This window comes from Eschscholzia californica, unplaced genomic scaffold, assembly GCF_041429995.1.
Source record: "Eschscholzia californica isolate CP2 unplaced genomic scaffold, dmEscCali1.0.p SCAF_5, whole genome shotgun sequence".
Taxonomy (NCBI): Eukaryota; Viridiplantae; Streptophyta; class Magnoliopsida; order Ranunculales; family Papaveraceae; genus Eschscholzia; species Eschscholzia californica.
Window position 1 is genome coordinate 1,640,199 of NW_028238472.1, and position 17,261 is coordinate 1,657,459.

The following is a 17,261-nucleotide window of genomic DNA, read 5'->3' on the forward strand; positions in this document are numbered from 1 at the left end:
CTTCACAAATTATCCTGCAATTTTGTCAAAAATTTCTTAAGCTATTTTTAACTATTCTTCACTACTAGTTTCGTAAATGGAATCCTTCAAAAAAAACTCAGATATATAACTCAAAACGATGGTAGTAGTGTGTAGGTAGAAATGCAACCTTTCTATGAATCTCATATATGTATGTATGTGTTTAACTTTTCGCGATGTGTCTAAACACATATATTATATATACCTATTTGGCAGGAATACTTTTATTAGATCTTTTGAACTCGTTTCAAATCTCAGACAAAAATCACAAATCAAAGTTGGTTTCTCATGGTTTGTAAGAGATCTCTTACGAACCTTATATCTAGAATTTTTGTTGTCGATTTACACAACCATTTTTTCAGTTGAGGCATACTGATGGGTATAAAAAAAATATTGATGAGCAGAAGTCCCACCAGAAAAGAAAAAGAGTAGTTTTAAAGGGGCATCTTTGAAGTGTTACTGGCGTCCCTCCTTAGGCATATTTTAGAGTCAGTATGTGAAGGAAAGGGGCGCCAATGACACAAGAAAAACGCCCCTTTAAACTTAACCCGAAGAAAACATCATATCGCGGGAAATCAAGTTCATGAATAAACTGTTTTTACCGACTTTTCAAATAAACGGAGTATTTTATTCCTCCTTAAAATCTGATTTTATTTATGATCTGAAAAGGAAATTTTGATTTTCAGATCCAATCTAGGGTTTTCAACAATGGGTAGTAGTCAATAGAATGTTAGTTGCAGGTATGTTTCCCATAGTTGTGTTTGCATCAAGTTAATGGTAAAGCTAATCGATATTGTCTATTCACCGTTCGATAAAATGTCAAAGAGAACTTCAATTCCTTAGCTACCATGAATTCTGGGCATTCTGAGATTAATATAACTCGAGGCATCGTTTTCGCTCTGGAATAGAAAACCTAGACAAATATTTTGTGGTACTGGATGTATGGACGACTTTCATTTTGCTTCACTAACAAACCTCTGATTAATCTTGGGTAGGCGTTAAAAGCGTTTGTTCATTTCGCAGATAACTCTAACCGAATATATCATGCTTAGATGAAGTTACCCGTAATTCGCTATTTAGCTAGCTGTCTAAGACCGAACGAAGATGACCACATCTCATTAGTCGTGAGGTATGATATTACGTTACCAAACTCGGACCACTCTTCCATTCTTATGCTTACATCTTATTAAAGTATAAAAAGTACAAGTAGATAAAGAAGATATAATGTTAAGTACCGGATTTAATAACTATTATAATGGCGAATACAACATACAACTTCCTGCCTTTATGACAACAATATATGAAAAACCATCCCCAACGACAAGGAAGACAACCATACATAGCCTATAGTACATAATGTGTGCTTAAAGGAATATGAAAAACCATAATATAGACATAGTTTGGTCCCCTTTCGAATTTATTCCGCAGAGATATTTGATCTTATTCGATAATTCTAACCGTTCAATCTCTCAATTATTTTGGTTGATCTTTATGACATTGTTGTTATCGATAAATGCATTTTTATTTTTTAAGTTTGTGGTCTGAGATGAAGTAATTTAGTCAACTACAAACATAGAATAACAGGCTGGGTCATCTAATTGATGGGGTCTTGACAGTTCTTCAAGTTTGTTGTGTTTATTGAACTAGTAATTACGTTAATTTCTTCGTCTCTGATTTCAGTGTCGTTTATCGGAATCTTACTAAGTATGTTGAATATGTATTTGGACTCGATCTTGCTTTTAATATACAAACTTTGATTTTTATCTCAAATTAAGTATTTTGTTTAGTTGACTGGTATTTCATTCCAAGATATATCTGTCGTATTCTTCGAACAACATTATTGTTATTTCTTTCAATTAGTGATGAGATGGTTTTATTCTTCAGTAGAAAACACGCCTGAGTTTTTACTTCTTATTTAGTTTATTCGTCAAAAAGGTAATAATACGATGCTCATTGTTCAGGATAGTAATCGATGAGTCAACCATTTCAAATTCCACGACGAAGACTTCTCTTCAAGTACTAAGAACAAGGGCAGGGGACAACAGTCGCATCTACTTACTTTGGTTAACCGATTAGTATTTGGGGGTGGTGAGTGCAATCCACCTCCAGAGGCAACCGGAAATAAGGAAGCATGGTGGATAGAAAGAAATTGAAGAGATAGGCGAACGTCATTGGAGAAATAAAATGAAAAGGTTGATAGGTTGTTTCGTTCTAAAATGGGTTGGTGTACCAGCCCTTGGATCCGCCACGGCCCCTTTGGCTATGGTAGACACGTATCTAGGCCAACAGGCCGTGCTGGGAACTCTAGACTATACTACCTCCTTCAAAAATAACCGTTTCGCTAGCATCCGAAGTGGCTCAAACTAATCACTACTAATGGAAGCTCAATGGGTCCTGGCAGGCTGGTACGACTCCTTTTCCAGCCTCCAGGCCAACACTGCCAGTTCGAAAAATCTAGACTGTACCTCCTTCAAGAACAATCGATCGGCTGGCACCCCTTGAACTAACCAAAGCTTGTGGATATGTATATTTGGAAATCCTTCACAATTTTTAGCTTCAATTATGCATGTTTCACACACAATTTTGTACATTATTTGCCTAAAGTCAATATGATCATAACCAAACCATCAAATCTTTGAAATTCTTTTTAGGTTATGTGCAGTTTCATTTTGGGAAGTTTTCGTGTTTGTTGTGTCTTTGAGATACGATCTCAAATACGATTCAAGGTTTTTTTTTCTTAACTAACGTTTAACTCGTCTGAATAACTGATTCAGGCTAACTGCAGGTCTATTTGATTCAGGCAGTCAAATTCAAGAACACCACCTCAGAACCAATTATTCAATAAGAAAACAAAGATTTCAGAATATAAGAATTCAAGAACGTGGATGAGAAGTGAAGCCCTAGATCATACTCAATATAACCCTAGATCGAAATAACCCAAAGAATAGAAATGAAAATTGCAAGTTCTTCGTACCAAAATGCAAGCAAAGCAATGCTTGTATAAATTTTCTCAAAAACATAAATGATAACCAAAACTTGGATGATGAAAAAAAAATTCCTCTCTCTTTACAATTAATGATAAGCAAATATATATCTATAAATCTATATCTTCATATATAGTGTTTAATTTGGATTTTGATAATTATTACAAAACCAAATAAACATCACAAATTAAGAAAAATTAAGATAAACTCAACCATGAATCCTCATTATTTTTCTTCATCTTCATATTCTCTATCACAAATCAAGTCACACAGGAAATCTTATCTGGATTGCCGTGATTCTTGTTTTCGATGATTCTGATCCACTAAATGCCCACCATGGACGTCTGTCTAGTTTTTCTTGTTCTCTAGCATTAATCTTACTCATAAAACAAGTCCAAATCCAATCTTCATCATCTTCTTGGACAGCCCAAGCTGCACTTTTTCTATTAATGGCAGACCTCTCTCTATCTCTATCTCTTTCTCTCTCATCATCTCTACTAATCTTTTTCTTATGTGGGTTGCTTTTCAAATTTAAAGATTTTAACAACCACAACCCAAACCTCTAGCTTCAGACCCTCTCATGATTCTTAATCTTTTGCAGGAAGAGATGAACATTCTGCAATTATAAATCATACCCATGTTAGCTCTATAAAAAATCTAGAGAGAGAAAGAGGGATAAGGTATAGAATCTAGAGAAAGAGAGAGAACTTACTCCCATGGCACATCACCAACAAGCATCCAATCACCATCTTTATCTTCATAAGTAGGTGCATGTTCTGATCCATTATACCCTTCTCTCTCTGAGTATTTCCCAATACTAAATTTAAACATTTTTTCTAGGGTTTTAAGAAGTTCAGGGTAGCCATTATAAACCTTCAAATCAATTTTTCTAAGGTAAGGAGCTCCATCCATACTAACTTTTACATACATTACAGAATTGGTATCCACCTCTGTTTTCTTTGATTGTATATTGTTTTTCCGGTAAGATCTCACCGGCGGCCACCCAACTACTTGTTGTCTGTCATCATCAAAATGTAAAAATCATCAATACCCACATCATAAAAATCAAAATTCATCAATACCCAGATCATAAAAACTAAATCAATCATCAAATTCACAAAAAAGATCAAATTTTTATCCAACTTACTTAGGTGCAGGTGCAACTTCCCGGTCACCGGAATCTGATACAGTAGAATTACTATTAGATCCTCCAGTCTGATTATGATCATTACCCAAATCATCTATTCCTCTTTTATTACTATTTCTAACAATTTGAGGTGTTTGATTCTCAGTTTCTTCAGTTCCAGGTAACCCTAATCTCAACTCTGTTGCCTTAAAATTCAAATCAGTTTCATACTTCCCTGCCATTTCTTCAACTTCTCAAGCCAACCACTATAGTTTCAATAAGAATACCAACACTTTCAGGTGAGACGTAGGTAAGATTCCGGCGAGTCTCTCTAGGTTTCAGTTTGTCTTTGGGATGGAACTGGGGTAGATAAGAATTGGGGTGGTCTATAATCTTTTATAGAAAAAGGAGAATAATATAAAGAAAAACAATGGAAGGGTAAAATGGTAATTTGGTAAGGTGTATGAATTTCGGGCAGAGACAAGTACAGTTGTCGGTCACAGAAGGCGCAAGAATAAAGTTTTTGTCGGGTGAATTAGGGGACAATGATGGGACAAGTTAAAGAATTAGTACTTTTATCTTGAGTTGTGATTTTGATGGTCAAGATTAAGTTTAAAGAAGTAGTTGTAGTGAATTAGGATCGTTGGATTAAGGGTTTTGGGAAATTGAACATTCCCATGTGAATGTAGGGACCACATGTATGTGGTGGGGTATACTAGGAAGGAAGTCATGATGATGAGTGAAGAATGGACATCATCATCATCATTCATGTTGGAATGAAATTGTTGCTTATAGCAAAAGTCATATAGCATGATTTCTTTTGCTTTTCCTTTGCTTTGGTAGGAAATTTCAAACAATGGAATTGTTTTCTAGAAGAAATGATCGAAGAATATACACAATTAGACTATTTTTAGGTCTAATTAGTAATCAACCGTCGGAAAGTTAAAATTTCATCAGGAAAAAAATTAAAATTAATAAGAGAATGAAAATCATTTAGAGTAGACTTTAACTTGTAGTCTTTCTTAGTATTACTCTTTATCTAATCGTTTGAATTATAATAGTGGAGGGAAGTATCGTATATCCTGACTTTGAGAGTTGGAGGAAGAAGAAATGTCATATTATCCTACATTGCTGAAGTATATACACATAAAGTTATAGTCCAAAACGTAGTATCTATTTTACAAATTATATCACCAGTCGGAGATTACCTAATGATTAGTCAAGTAGCTGCAGTATTTATCAAATCACAATCAACTTATTATATCGTCGTGATGTATTTTGCTCATGAGCCGCAACTGCTTTCGGCACTTGCACTACTTGACGTACTCTTGATTGTTTCTACCTGCACAAGAGTTTATATCAACCGTTTCAAAAAATTAGGAGTGCAGACGTAGTAACCTTTTATGTCAAAATGACCCATCATATTTAGCTTGGACAACAATGATTCAGCGATGCGGATTACCATTAAAAATTCTCAACCAAATATTAGATGTTCCAAGAAAGTTGTGTAGTTATTGGATTGGGACCAGGTAAAGGCACTCGACAAAATTACAATTCGTGTCGGGTGTCTGTTAGCGCCCAGTTCAGACGAGGAATTATTATGGAAACGACATTGTTTCCAAGCCCATCACCATAGATCTATAACGAGGAGTTGGAGAGAGAAAAAAAAACTTTGTTTTAGATAGAAAAATAGAATAAAACAATCACGGAAAGAACCTTGATTTCAAAGTAACCTTGATCTATGATGAGGAATTACATAGAAAAAGAATTTTGATTCTAAACCCTTGAACCAAAAAAACCATTAAATATACTCTTGGAAACCCTACTCTCCGGTCGGTGCTTGAATGCTAACCAATGTTTGGGGTCAAAAGAGATCGATCGTAGTTAATCTCTTCTCGCGGGTGCTAACATCAATTTCCGGGTGCTTTTAGCAGTCCATGGGATATGAAGTTGAATCCAACGGTAACATTCTCTTAGGTAGTACGGAATCTTTTGTTACTCATGATTCTAATATGATCAGTAAGCGACAAGTGGAAAGCAGTGATTTAACACCCACGTGAGGGTGATTCCAGTTTCGACACGTGTGGAGACCCTTCGTGCAATTTCTTGAGACCCATCTTTTATTTTGTTAAAAGAGCTCCATAAACTCAAAATTACATGTAGATCCCTATACATATCGGAAATTTAAACGCGGCCCTCGACACACGACAGTGTCATGGGGACTTCCTTTCCTCGCAATTTTTTCCAAGTAGCATTGAGGGAGCGCCAATGACATTTTGGAACCGAAATCAAACTAATTAATGATAGTTCGGCTGAATCATTAGCAAAATCGGAATTGATTAAAAGATAAACTAACTTCGTTCAAACCAATTTAATTTGATTCGATTGAGTTTGAGTAATCGATCTAACTAAACCAATTAAACTAAACATGGAAATTGAAAAATAAAATAAATAGTAGAAGAAATGGAAAAAAGGGAAGAAGAATAAAGTTAGGTGTTCACAAATAAAACACTACATGAATGACAATGTGACATTTCTTTTTAACACCTAAAAAAGCATAAACACAAAGGGCCCACCATCTTTTGTCTATCTCCAATGACACCCAAATTTCAAAAGTAGGTTAGGACCATATATACTTTGAAGCTTGATAAAGGAATCACTTATAGCAAATTCAACCTTTTTTTTTGTTGAAATATAGCAATTTCAACCTAATTAAACATCATTTGTATGCCCTACTTCATATAAACATGATTTAATAAACCTAACTCTAGTGTTTTGACACACGCTTTGTCGAGCTTTTATTGGAACCATATAGACGATTCGTGGCATTATGAAAAACAACACATTCTGATATTTGATTAAATAATTGCTAAACATGTTTAAGAAATGCAAAATACGATACTAAATTTCTAATATTTTACTTTTGTAAGATTACATTAAACTAACATCAGTAATTTGCAGGAAAGTTAAAAACTGTGACAACAATAAACACCCAAGTTGAGAGATAGAACATTGATATTTTAGTGAGTTTGTTTTAATTTTTATTGAAGTACTGTTGTCGAAAACAACCTCAACAAACTGTCTAGCATGTCAAACGTTAAATATTTTTTCATTATATTGGTGGAATTAATACGTGGGTTCACCTGTAGATAATGCCTTTGAACTCTATAATGATAATAATAATAATGATGGAGACCATCTTCCTATTGGGCCTCACGGCCATGGTGATAGTGGGCCTCACGGTCAAGAAGCTACATTAGCGTAGTTTCTATAATTAAGTATTTAGGGTTTCCATAATTATGAGTCTTAGCAATCAAGGAAAGTATTATTAGTAGTTATCTTATTTCCTTATTTGGGTCTATCTAGGAAAGTACCATCTCTATATAAGAGAAGTCTAGTCTGTCTTTGTTAACCAGATCAGAGAATATTATCATCCAAGTTTATTATTAATCAAGTTTATTATTTATCGTTATTTTATCAGTTTTATTTCGTTAGTTTAGTTTATTAACAATGGTGAATTCCATTACTTTTACGCTTCCGCAACAATCTACATCAGCTGGTATTCAGAGCTTGAAAAATCTGGGAACAAAAGATGAAATTTTTTTCATGGATACATCTCTCCTTGAGTGCTGGAAATTTTTTCCACATTTAGATTGGGATCCCTTTCGAGATTCTAAACAATTTTATGTTGATCGAAAATATCCAGAAAAAATTAATACCGTTTCTAAAATTCCTCTATTTGACGGTCAATATCATATAAATTTTTGGATTCAACATATGGAAGATTGGTTCATAAACCAAGATATCCACGATGAAGATAAGGTTTTTCTCATCGAACAACATATGTCCGAAAGAATCTATGAACAATTCAATGCAATGCAATGGGGACTCATTAATCAAGGAAAAAAATTCGTAGACTATTGGACTACATTGAAAAGCATCTTCAGGTATGTTTTTCTTCCTTTAGATGAATATTTTTCATATATGGAGACAAATATTGAATCAAGTAGACAGTTCTCCAATATTACTTCGGTCACCGTGTTCGATAATATTGAAAAAGAAGTTCTTGACAAAAAGAACAAAAATTTCTCAATGACTGAGGAAAAAGAAGAACAAAGTGAATTATCTGAAATTCCTTCGACTACCATGGTCGACACTGTTGAAGGAGATTTTCTTGATAAAATAAATACTAGTTTTTCAATGACGGAGAAAGAAAAGTTCAATGAGATGAATAACACAAGCTCACACAAATTATTTGCTCCATATATAATCCCGGGAGAAGAATTAGTTGTGTCGAATCATAAAATACTTTCTCCTCCATTGATTTCTTCATGGCTTTCAACTTCAAAGAATCATACAAACCAATCTTCATGGCCATCCATTGTTTTTCCAAGAACAAGACAGGTTGTATATGTGACCTCTTTCGTCAAACTAAAAGACGACGGGCGATGTCGCAATTTACTAGACGTATTTACGTTGGTATTGCTTTTGCGAGTATCTTGGCAATATATGTTTCACATTATAATTGGTGATATTGTCAATATTTTTCTTCTTCGGATTTTCGGCAATTTTCGTGAAAAGTGGGAACTAAGGATTGCCTTCAAACTCGTCGCCGAAGTTACCTTCAACATCGCTGATATATATCCTCATTACTTGGACGATCCGCTTTATGACAACACCAACTTGGGGGCAAGTTGTTCCGCAGCGGGGGAGTATGATGGAGACCATCTTCCTATTGGGCCTCACTGCCATGGTGATAGTGGGCCTCACGGTCAAGAAGCTACATTAGCGTAGTTTCTATAATTAAGTATTTAGGGTTTCCATAATTATGAGTCTTAGCAATCAAGGAAAGTATTATTAGTAGTTATCTTATTTCCTTATTTGAGTCTATCTAGGAAAGTACCATCTCTATATAAGAGAAGTCTAGTCTGTCTTTGTTAACCAGATCAGAGAATATTATCATCCAAGTTTATTATTAATCAAGTTTATTGTTTATCGTTATTTTATCAGTTTTATTTCGTTAGTTTAGTTTATTAACAATGGTGAATTCCATTACTTTTACGCTTCCGCAACAATCTACATCAAATAATAATAATAATAATAATAATAATAATAATAATAATAATAATAATAGTTAAGGTCTATATTTGGACAAGTAGTAAGAAAACATGAGTTAGCCATACCAATGGTGATATGTTTGATAAAAGAGAATCTAGGAGGGCAAATGAGCACAAGTCATGTCTTCTTGTTCTTTTGAAACCTTCCTTTCCCCAAACCAATAAGATGGTATTGATTTTGACATCCATCTATTTATGCCCCAATAGATATTATTTCTATAGACATATTTTGAAAAGTCTCTTCAGAATCTATCTTGTCCAATCTTCAAACAATACAAAATCTTACTACACATATAATTAAAAGTTCGAACATTGTTTAAATCTTAATCGAAACAAACATATACTACTTACAATTTTCTCATATGAAATAATTTGTTGAGACGTAGAGCAAACATATGTTCAACACAAGAAAAAAAGTAGAGCAAATATAGCAATGTTGAAGAGCACATAGGGGAGGGACCCGACAGAGGAGGAAAATGAGAAGAAGGTGGGAATTAGGTTTAGGTATGGTCCTGGTGCTACTGCTGGATGCCCCTCCCTGTTTGGAGGATGGAAGAGACTTCCTTATAAATCCTATTTTTCTTGCTTTCTGTGTTGTTTCCTTTTCAGCTTTTTCTCCTTTGGAGCATTTAATTCCTCTTCTCCCACAGCTAAAATTGTCCCCTAACCCCATTATGGACCATAAGGTCCCATATTCATCATGTTGATCCAGCCCATCATGGCCTCATCATACATCATTTACCATACACGACACCATCATCATCCATCTAGATTAACCTCTATTTTGTGTAACACCCAAACCCTTGTTTTTCACAGCATCTCCCGTGCTATGTCCGACCACTATTTCGACTGAATTACGATTGAGATTTAGGCGGGATTGTAGTTGAGCACAAAGTCTTCTTTTCTTTTGTCAGTTATTTGATTTTATAATAAATACTACAACATTGTAGTTTAAACCCTTTTTGTCAGATCCAAACATGTGTAAGTATCACTTCTGTAGTGTTTATATTTGCTTTCAAACGGTAGGACGTCGAAAAATATAAATTTTGCCTAATTATCAAAATAAAGAGAAATTAAGTGAAATTTGACAGGTTTTTTCAAGCATCATCGCGTTTGCGTATTGGATTTAGGTGGATGGATGTCTCGAGTATATTTCTCTGATTCCCTCTAATTTCATAAGATTAAGATCGTTTTACTAATTAGAGCTATTAGTCGAACAACTTTGAAACTTTAGAGACTAATTAATCACCAAATTTACACAATCATATTTGATCCCTACACGTATCCTTCAACCATCAAAGTCTAATATTTTCACAAGTGCTAAGATTTATTTCATTAATAATGGTGTATATCGTAATGAAGTTCAATATATTTCTTTAATTTCTTTCTCTAATCATTCTGTTTGCATTATAATCTACCAAACGATCTACCAGGTGCCGCGAAGTTAGGTTAATAGAATTTATTCTTTCATTTTGTGGGGACCACTTAAAACGCGCAAAATAATTCGTTATTCTACCAAATTTCACAGAAAATAGTTTCATATTCCTAAGTTTTAATTGATTAATTGTTATTATATAATTAATTAGGCATTTTCGGTCAGCTTATTTTTATAATGAAAATAGTAAGAGTTGGTGGCCGGGTCAGCGACCCAAACCGTGAAACACGTTATCGACAGTTTTAATTAACATGTCTAATATATTCATTTTTGTAAGGACCATCCAACTAATAAACCCTGTTTAGTGGATAATTAAGATTAATAAACGTGATTAATTTGAAATACTCTGCCTCCTTAAGTACCTGGTATTGCACGTATCTCGAGCACAAAGTGAACAGGTGTGTTTGGTGTACGGACTAAATTCTTGTGAATAACTTACTTAGCAAGTTTGTAGGTTGACGAGGGTGTAATCAGTGTCCGGTGGGCACAGAGTCACAAACAAATCTATAGTCCGAACATATAAAAATAAATTGGAAGGTGTAATCTTAGCAATTGAAGACAAGTTTGAGACGTATAACTTCAACTCTTACATACAAATAAGTTTGGGAGGTGTACTTTGCCATCAAAGAATAAGGTATACTCTAAAAAATTACGTTTCTCCTTTATTATATAGAATTTAGAGTTTTGTTTTTTCAGATAGATAGATTTGGGAACATCACAAATCCAGTAGTTACGTGTGCGGTTGCATGAGATGATTTTAACCCAAATTGACTTTGTTTTACTTACATTAGACTTATTTAGGTACGCTGTTACGCCTTTCTATCTTGAAGAAGTCAAAGTTTAACTTTACTTACTGATCAAATTTAAAGGTTAATATTTTCTTTTTATCGATTAAAATTGAATTTCTAAGAGTGGGAAGGATATTCAATTGTAAATCATTTAGAAGAGAAAAAATGTATGAAAATGAAAAAAAGTACGAGTTTCTTCTTTTGAGATGGGAAACCATTTGTATAGTATCAAGAATCACAATTCCCTAATTTTTTTTTCGAAAAGAAAACAAACACTTTTCCCCACAATCACTTGTATGAAACTCGAGAGTGGAAGAGGGGGAGCCGAATGAGTGGCTCGAGTATCATAAACCCAACTATGATTTCTTTGTCTCGCTCGGTTTCACTTAGTTATTTTATAACGCAAAATTAAGCTTCTCGATAAATTTATAACTAATTTTATTGCATCATCCCGAGACGAAGCATTAAATTATGAGACTTCTTTGACCATATATACCATTCATTTTGTGTGGCAAGGATCCAACTATACTTTGTGGAATTTTATGGGCACTTTAATATGGGTAGATGCACCAAATATACGAATTTACCCACAGCCTGTGTCGGCCTAGAGGATAGAAGCGATCCGTTCATAAACAGGCTATATTCCCTATCCACCATGAACAAGCGGGTTCGGAAGGGTTATAGGGCTAGCACCAAGCTAACCCATTTTTGGCCTAACCATTTTTGTGAACCACGCTTGTGGGTCTTGACAGGCCCTCGAGGGTTTGTCATGACGCAATCCAATAGTTAGTCTGGTCATTGCACGACATACCCCGTTAGTGAGTCGTGCTAAGTACGGTGCATAGTAAGGAAGCAATAGCGTCGGGTGCCCCTGGAGTTTAACAATTCTTTTGTATTCACTTGTTAATCCATCTTGGAGTTTACAGACATACTATGTCGGTGTTGGACCAGACCACTTACTGACCGTGGTCAAATGGGTCGTGGAGGACAGAAGGGCAACACAGCCAGCCCGTTTTGGCTAGCCGTGGCTGTTATTGACCCTTCCAGTCGTGACTTAAAACAGCATGTACATGGTCCTCGCCAACACACATCCCATTAATAGGTCGTACCAAACACAGTCCGTTAGAGAATACTAATCCAGCTCAAGTGAGTTACCGCGATGGATGATGCATTTTTCAACAATAACAAAGTAAAGCAAGTTTAACAATGGCAAAGATTGATATTATAACACAACAATGTGATCATAGATCCATTTATTAATGTAAAAAAAGAAAGAGTTGCATACAAAGGGGCCCTTAGAGACAAGACAACTTGGTTTCTTGCCCTTAATAAATTGATTTGATTCTTCTACACATAAAACCCTAATTAATTTAACAGTGTATATCATGACATTCGAAGAGGTCGATTCACTTTCTCTACAAGTGATTCGACCATTAACTTACAACGAGTATAATGACAGTAGTGATATTTTGATATCTTTAGACAGCAGATCACTGGACATGAACATTACAATGTAGTCGTTGGATTTTCCTTCTCTTTTGAATATCAGGAGTCTGCAAAAAAGAAAAACGAGAAAACGGTTAAGAGAAGGATTCCTAGACGCCACAATGAAAAACTATTATGAGATTGGGATTTGAGACAAGGGTATGAAAATTTAAGTGATTCTTCGTTGTACCTGGGGGTCGACGAAATCTGGAACTCGAACCCTCTTTGAACCATCGGCTAATCGCTTTAGAGGAAAGTGATCGTCTAAAGAAGCAAAATCATAGCAGACCTGCAAGATGGTTTATGAAGTTGAATCCAACATTAGAAACTTCAGTATGAACAACAAGAGTTCATTAATAGCAATTCGAACTATATATTTCAAATACTCGGAACTTTCAGTGAGATCAGATCATTTACCTGGCTTTGAATTGCTCCTACCAAAGGTTCTGTGCATCCTGAAGCATGTACACTTTCAAGACTAGGGCACTGCAGTAGTAACCTCCCTGCAAATAACATGATAAACCACTTGGTAAGTTACGCAGACTAAGAAAACCTTGTAATGTTCAAGAAGAAGTTAGACAAGTACCTGGGTTTAAGTTTGTACAAGACGTTAGATTGAGATCGTTGAGAGCTGGGCAGTTTAGATATACGGCCTGCAATAACAAACAAATATCAGAAACACGCTTGAAATTTCAAAGTTTTATTTCTTATTCCGTAAAATTGAACTTACGTCTAAGCCAGAGCAACCCCAGAGACTGAGTTTCTTTAAGCGAGCATGTTTGATAATCAGCTTCTGGTACATAAGGTGTGATTTTCTGTTCAATGGTGTTTGTAAGAAATTGCGGTCTTCGTCGGTAATTTCTTTATTTAGATCCTCCTCAGAATTGGGATCACATATGGTCATTCCACAGTCCATGAGTTCCAGATTGGGCAATTGTGCAGTAGCAAACTGAATACCACCTTAAGTAGGAGAAAGTATAAGCCAATGAAAGCAGGTGAGTAGATGTTTGCTGGCAGGTAGATCAGAAAAATGCAGTAAGATGAAGGCAGAAAATTACTTGAAGTGATGTTCGGACAAAGAGCAAGTAAGAGTCTAGATAGAGTTTCAGGTAATTCATTGCAGATCATCCCAATGCCACCATCACTGATACTTGACCTGAAACCAACAGCTATTCATTAAAACCTATCTTTCGACCAAATTACAAGCCAAAACAAGAAAGAAATGATGATGCAGCTCTTATACAACTGATGGCCAATGTTTATACATTGTTATCAGTAATGTTTAAGTTCGAAACTATCAATCATCTGGTTTGGCGAGCTTGGACTTCAGAGCTTGGGATCGCTGTATGAAGAATCTTACAAGTACGACTGGCAACAATTTCCTTCCTATTCATCGACGAACTAACCTTATATCAGGTGCAAAATGAGTTTCTTCACTTAGTCACTTAGATATAGTTTTAGTGTCTCAAACCCTTAGTTTTGCGCATACATATATAAATTGAGTACTAGATAATTGGCTACCTTCATAAGAAATTAGCTAGCTAATAAACATTAAATGGTCTTTATCTTTATTCCAAAGAATTCATAAACTACCATGATAAGCTAGCATGTTACTAAGCAATATCAGCGTAACATAAGGAATGCAAGGTTTAGTGTTGAAAGTTTGGAAGAGCAAGCTAATTGATGTGAATCAGATTATAAACAGTAGTGAACTAATGACAGATGCTTACCCACTGAGATCAAGCAATTCTAAATTGGGATAGCTTGATGTGATGGCTGCCACGGATGCATCTGTAATTTCTGAGCCAAGTACAAGAGAGAGCATACGCAAAGACCTATTCGAAAAGAAAATAGAACATTATTAGAACTCAAATTGTCTTGCTAAAAAAGAAATGTCCTTTCAGGAATAACTCAATGACAGTAGTAAGAAATGATGGCTCAGATGCAGTTAGCCATACCTCAAATTTGAAGCTGTAAAAGCAAGTACGACAGCATGAGACAACCGTATAGAGGCAATATGAACATTCTGTAGCTTTGGGCATGTGCTCCCGAGAGAAGTCACCATGGTAGTAAGATCGGTCGAATCATTTTCTTGACGATCAAAATCAAGAGATAGCTCCTTTAGATTGGAGCAATTGAAAACCTAATGGAGAAGGAAAATCATCAATATCAAGGCACTATATATATAGAGTGGAGATTGATGCATTTATAAGAGAAATATGCTTTCAGGAGAAAAGAAGATTACCATCTTTGAGAGACAGTATAGACCCGATAACCAAAGAGTTGACAGGCTTGAAGAAGATAAAGTAAAAGCTCCCAAGTTGGAACACCCCTCAATCTTGAAGCTCGAAAGGCATCGTTTTTCAGCCACAAAACGACCTAACTCATCCCTGATATACAATTAAAACAAAAAAAAATCTAAGATAAACAAATGTGTAAAGCAGATCTAACCACCCATTTGCTTAAAATCCTAATTGTTGGAGTACAATAAATGCGTTGCTTGCTGACATAATGAAACTAACAACGTTAGTAATTGGCATTACTTTAAATCACAAAAAATCAATATAACACGGGCGAAAACAGATAATTAATGAGGTTTTGTGGCATGGTAGCCGAGTTACAAACTACACGGTTGGGATCTCCCCATTTCACCTGACTAATTTGTGGATCAGATCGGACCGGGAATAGATCAAATTGATGATTCCCCTCGTCAATTTGATGTATATAATACTACAATAGTACATAGATTAAAGAGTGATGGATCCCAAACCAATCTTGAGATGTTCCAAACCAATCCCTTCGGGGCTGGGGGATCAAGATCTAGGGTAGCCGATCCGATCCGATCCCCAAAATTTATTCTAATTAAGATCGAATTTAAGAAGTTATATCTTGTGATAAAGATCCAGATTTTATTATAATGAAGATCAACTACATTCATGCTAAAAATGAATATCAAATGCAAGAAAGAACCAATCCCAAAGAAAAAGAAAGTATACCCTGTGATCTTATTGATCGCCTTATCCGATATATGGATCTCCATAGCTTGCAAATTAGGGCAAGAAAATGCAAGGCAAGCCAACATCGTCGAATCGACATCACTGCATCACAAAAACACAAAGAGGGAAAATTAAGAACTCAATCAAGAAATCAAAACACAAAGAGGGAAAATTAAAAACTCAATCAAGAAATCAAAACACAAAGAGGGAAAATTAAAAACTCAATCAAGAAATCAAAACACTATTTTCAAAAAAACCCTAGATTTAGAAAAAGGATTAACCTTTCCATAGTAAGAGAGAGTCTAACAAGTCCAGTACACTTCTGTAAAACAGATCCAACAAACCAGACTTGAGCCCTAACTGGAACCCTAAGTCGGAGTTCCTCAGCTGCCCGCCAGATCTTTCTGGAGCAATCCCGCCACCCTTTGCAGACTTTCGCCGCTGATAATAACGCCGGCGGAGGTAACCTCTTCAAAACCTCCCATAAACAAATAGCCGGAACTCCATTTCTATCAAGATCCGACGGATTTTCCATTGGATCGATTTGATCGTATTCATCATCGTCAGATTCCGGCAAGAAATCGTTATCATCGTGAAAAGAAAGAGCTCGGCGAGGATGAAGTGGCGGATGACGAGGTAGATTCTGATTGAGAGGTGGTGTAGGGAAGGAAGGAGAGTATGTGACCATGGAAGAGTTATCACCGGGTGGAGTGGTGGCGGCGGCGGTGGTGGTGGTGGTCGGACAGGTATGCCCTTTCTTCGGCACACCACATCGACCGCAGTTATAGTTCCCTCGTTTCTTACCGCGTTTGATCTCAGACGCATCGGTGGCGACGATGGAAGTGGTGGCGGTGACCGGATGACGGTGGTGGTGGCGCTGCATATCGTAATCACTCTTCTTGATGGATCTGATCAGAGAGGAAGAAGAGAGAGAAAGTAGTGAGAGAGTAGAGAGAGAGAGGGAGATGAAAATAGGGCGGGAGAGGGAGAAGAAATAAAGGTGGGAAGACGCGGGTGGGGAAAAGAGCGCGGGAGATTGAGATAGTTTTTCGCGCCAGTATTTCGAGTAGTAACATGCGAAATTACTAATTATCAAAATACCCTCAACATAAATGAGATATTTCATGTCCTTGTAATTCTTAAGAGAGTTAATTCCTTTTTGGCCCCCTACTTTGTGATCAGCTTTCTTCTTAGCTACTTATTTTTCATAAATTCAAATTTAACCTTTTTTTTAAAGTAAATGCCATAACTACCCTTCTTATAAATATATTTTCAAAACAAAATAATTAAAAAACATCTCTCCACCTCACCT

At 35.7% G+C, this 17,261-nt stretch overlaps 2 protein-coding genes across 2 annotated transcripts; both read right to left on the reverse strand.

The window, feature by feature from the left end:
* Nucleotides 1–2,926: 2,926 nt before the first annotated feature.
* LOC147536063 (auxin-induced protein 22D-like) lies at nucleotides 2,927–4,522 on the reverse strand. Its single transcript, XM_086639870.1, has 3 exons — nucleotides 4,150–4,522; nucleotides 3,715–4,020; nucleotides 2,927–3,618 (listed from the first exon to the last, which is right to left on the reverse strand). Exons 1-3 carry the CDS (start codon nucleotides 4,368–4,370, stop codon nucleotides 3,543–3,545), a joined length of 603 nt encoding a protein of 200 aa, XP_086495996.1. The 5' UTR covers nucleotides 4,371–4,522; the 3' UTR covers nucleotides 2,927–3,542.
* An 8,184-nt stretch (nucleotides 4,523–12,706) lies between these two features.
* Nucleotides 12,707–16,986, reverse strand: LOC147536064 (F-box/LRR-repeat protein 17-like). The gene is made up of 11 exons (XM_086639146.1): nucleotides 16,231–16,986; nucleotides 15,950–16,051; nucleotides 15,199–15,343; nucleotides 14,912–15,096; nucleotides 14,684–14,788; nucleotides 14,012–14,109; nucleotides 13,684–13,913; nucleotides 13,540–13,606; nucleotides 13,371–13,456; nucleotides 13,144–13,242; nucleotides 12,707–13,021 (listed from the first exon to the last, which is right to left on the reverse strand). The coding sequence occupies exons 1-11, from the start codon at nucleotides 16,830–16,832 to the stop codon at nucleotides 12,959–12,961; spliced, it is 1,782 nt and encodes a 593-aa protein (XP_086495272.1). The 5' UTR covers nucleotides 16,833–16,986; the 3' UTR covers nucleotides 12,707–12,958.
* Nucleotides 16,987–17,261: the final 275 nt, after the last annotated feature.

What these genes read in the sequence shown, in the direction of transcription:
- LOC147536063 (XM_086639870.1), bottom strand. Translation starts at nt 4,370, where the DNA reads ATGGCAGGGAAGTATGAAACTGATTTGAATTTTAAGGCAACAGAGTTG. An exon ending in GAAGTTGCACCTGCACCTAA is followed by an intron (nt 4,021 to 4,149) that starts GTAAGTTGGATA and finishes TGATGATGACAG; the next exon opens with ACAACAAGTAGTTGGGTGGC. An exon ending in GTTGGTGATGTGCCATGGGA is followed by an intron (nt 3,619 to 3,714) that starts GTAAGTTCTCTC and finishes TTATAATTGCAG; the next exon opens with AATGTTCATCTCTTCCTGCA.
- LOC147536064 (XM_086639146.1), bottom strand. Translation starts at nt 16,832, where the DNA reads ATGCAGCGCCACCACCACCGTCATCCGGTCACCGCCACCACTTCCATC. An exon ending in GGGGTTGCTCTGGCTTAGAC is followed by an intron (nt 13,607 to 13,683) that starts GTAAGTTCAATT and finishes TTGTTATTGCAG; the next exon opens with GCCGTATATCTAAACTGCCC. An exon ending in CAGATTTCGTCGACCCCCAG is followed by an intron (nt 13,022 to 13,143) that starts GTACAACGAAGA and finishes TCTTTTTTGCAG; the next exon opens with ACTCCTGATATTCAAAAGAG.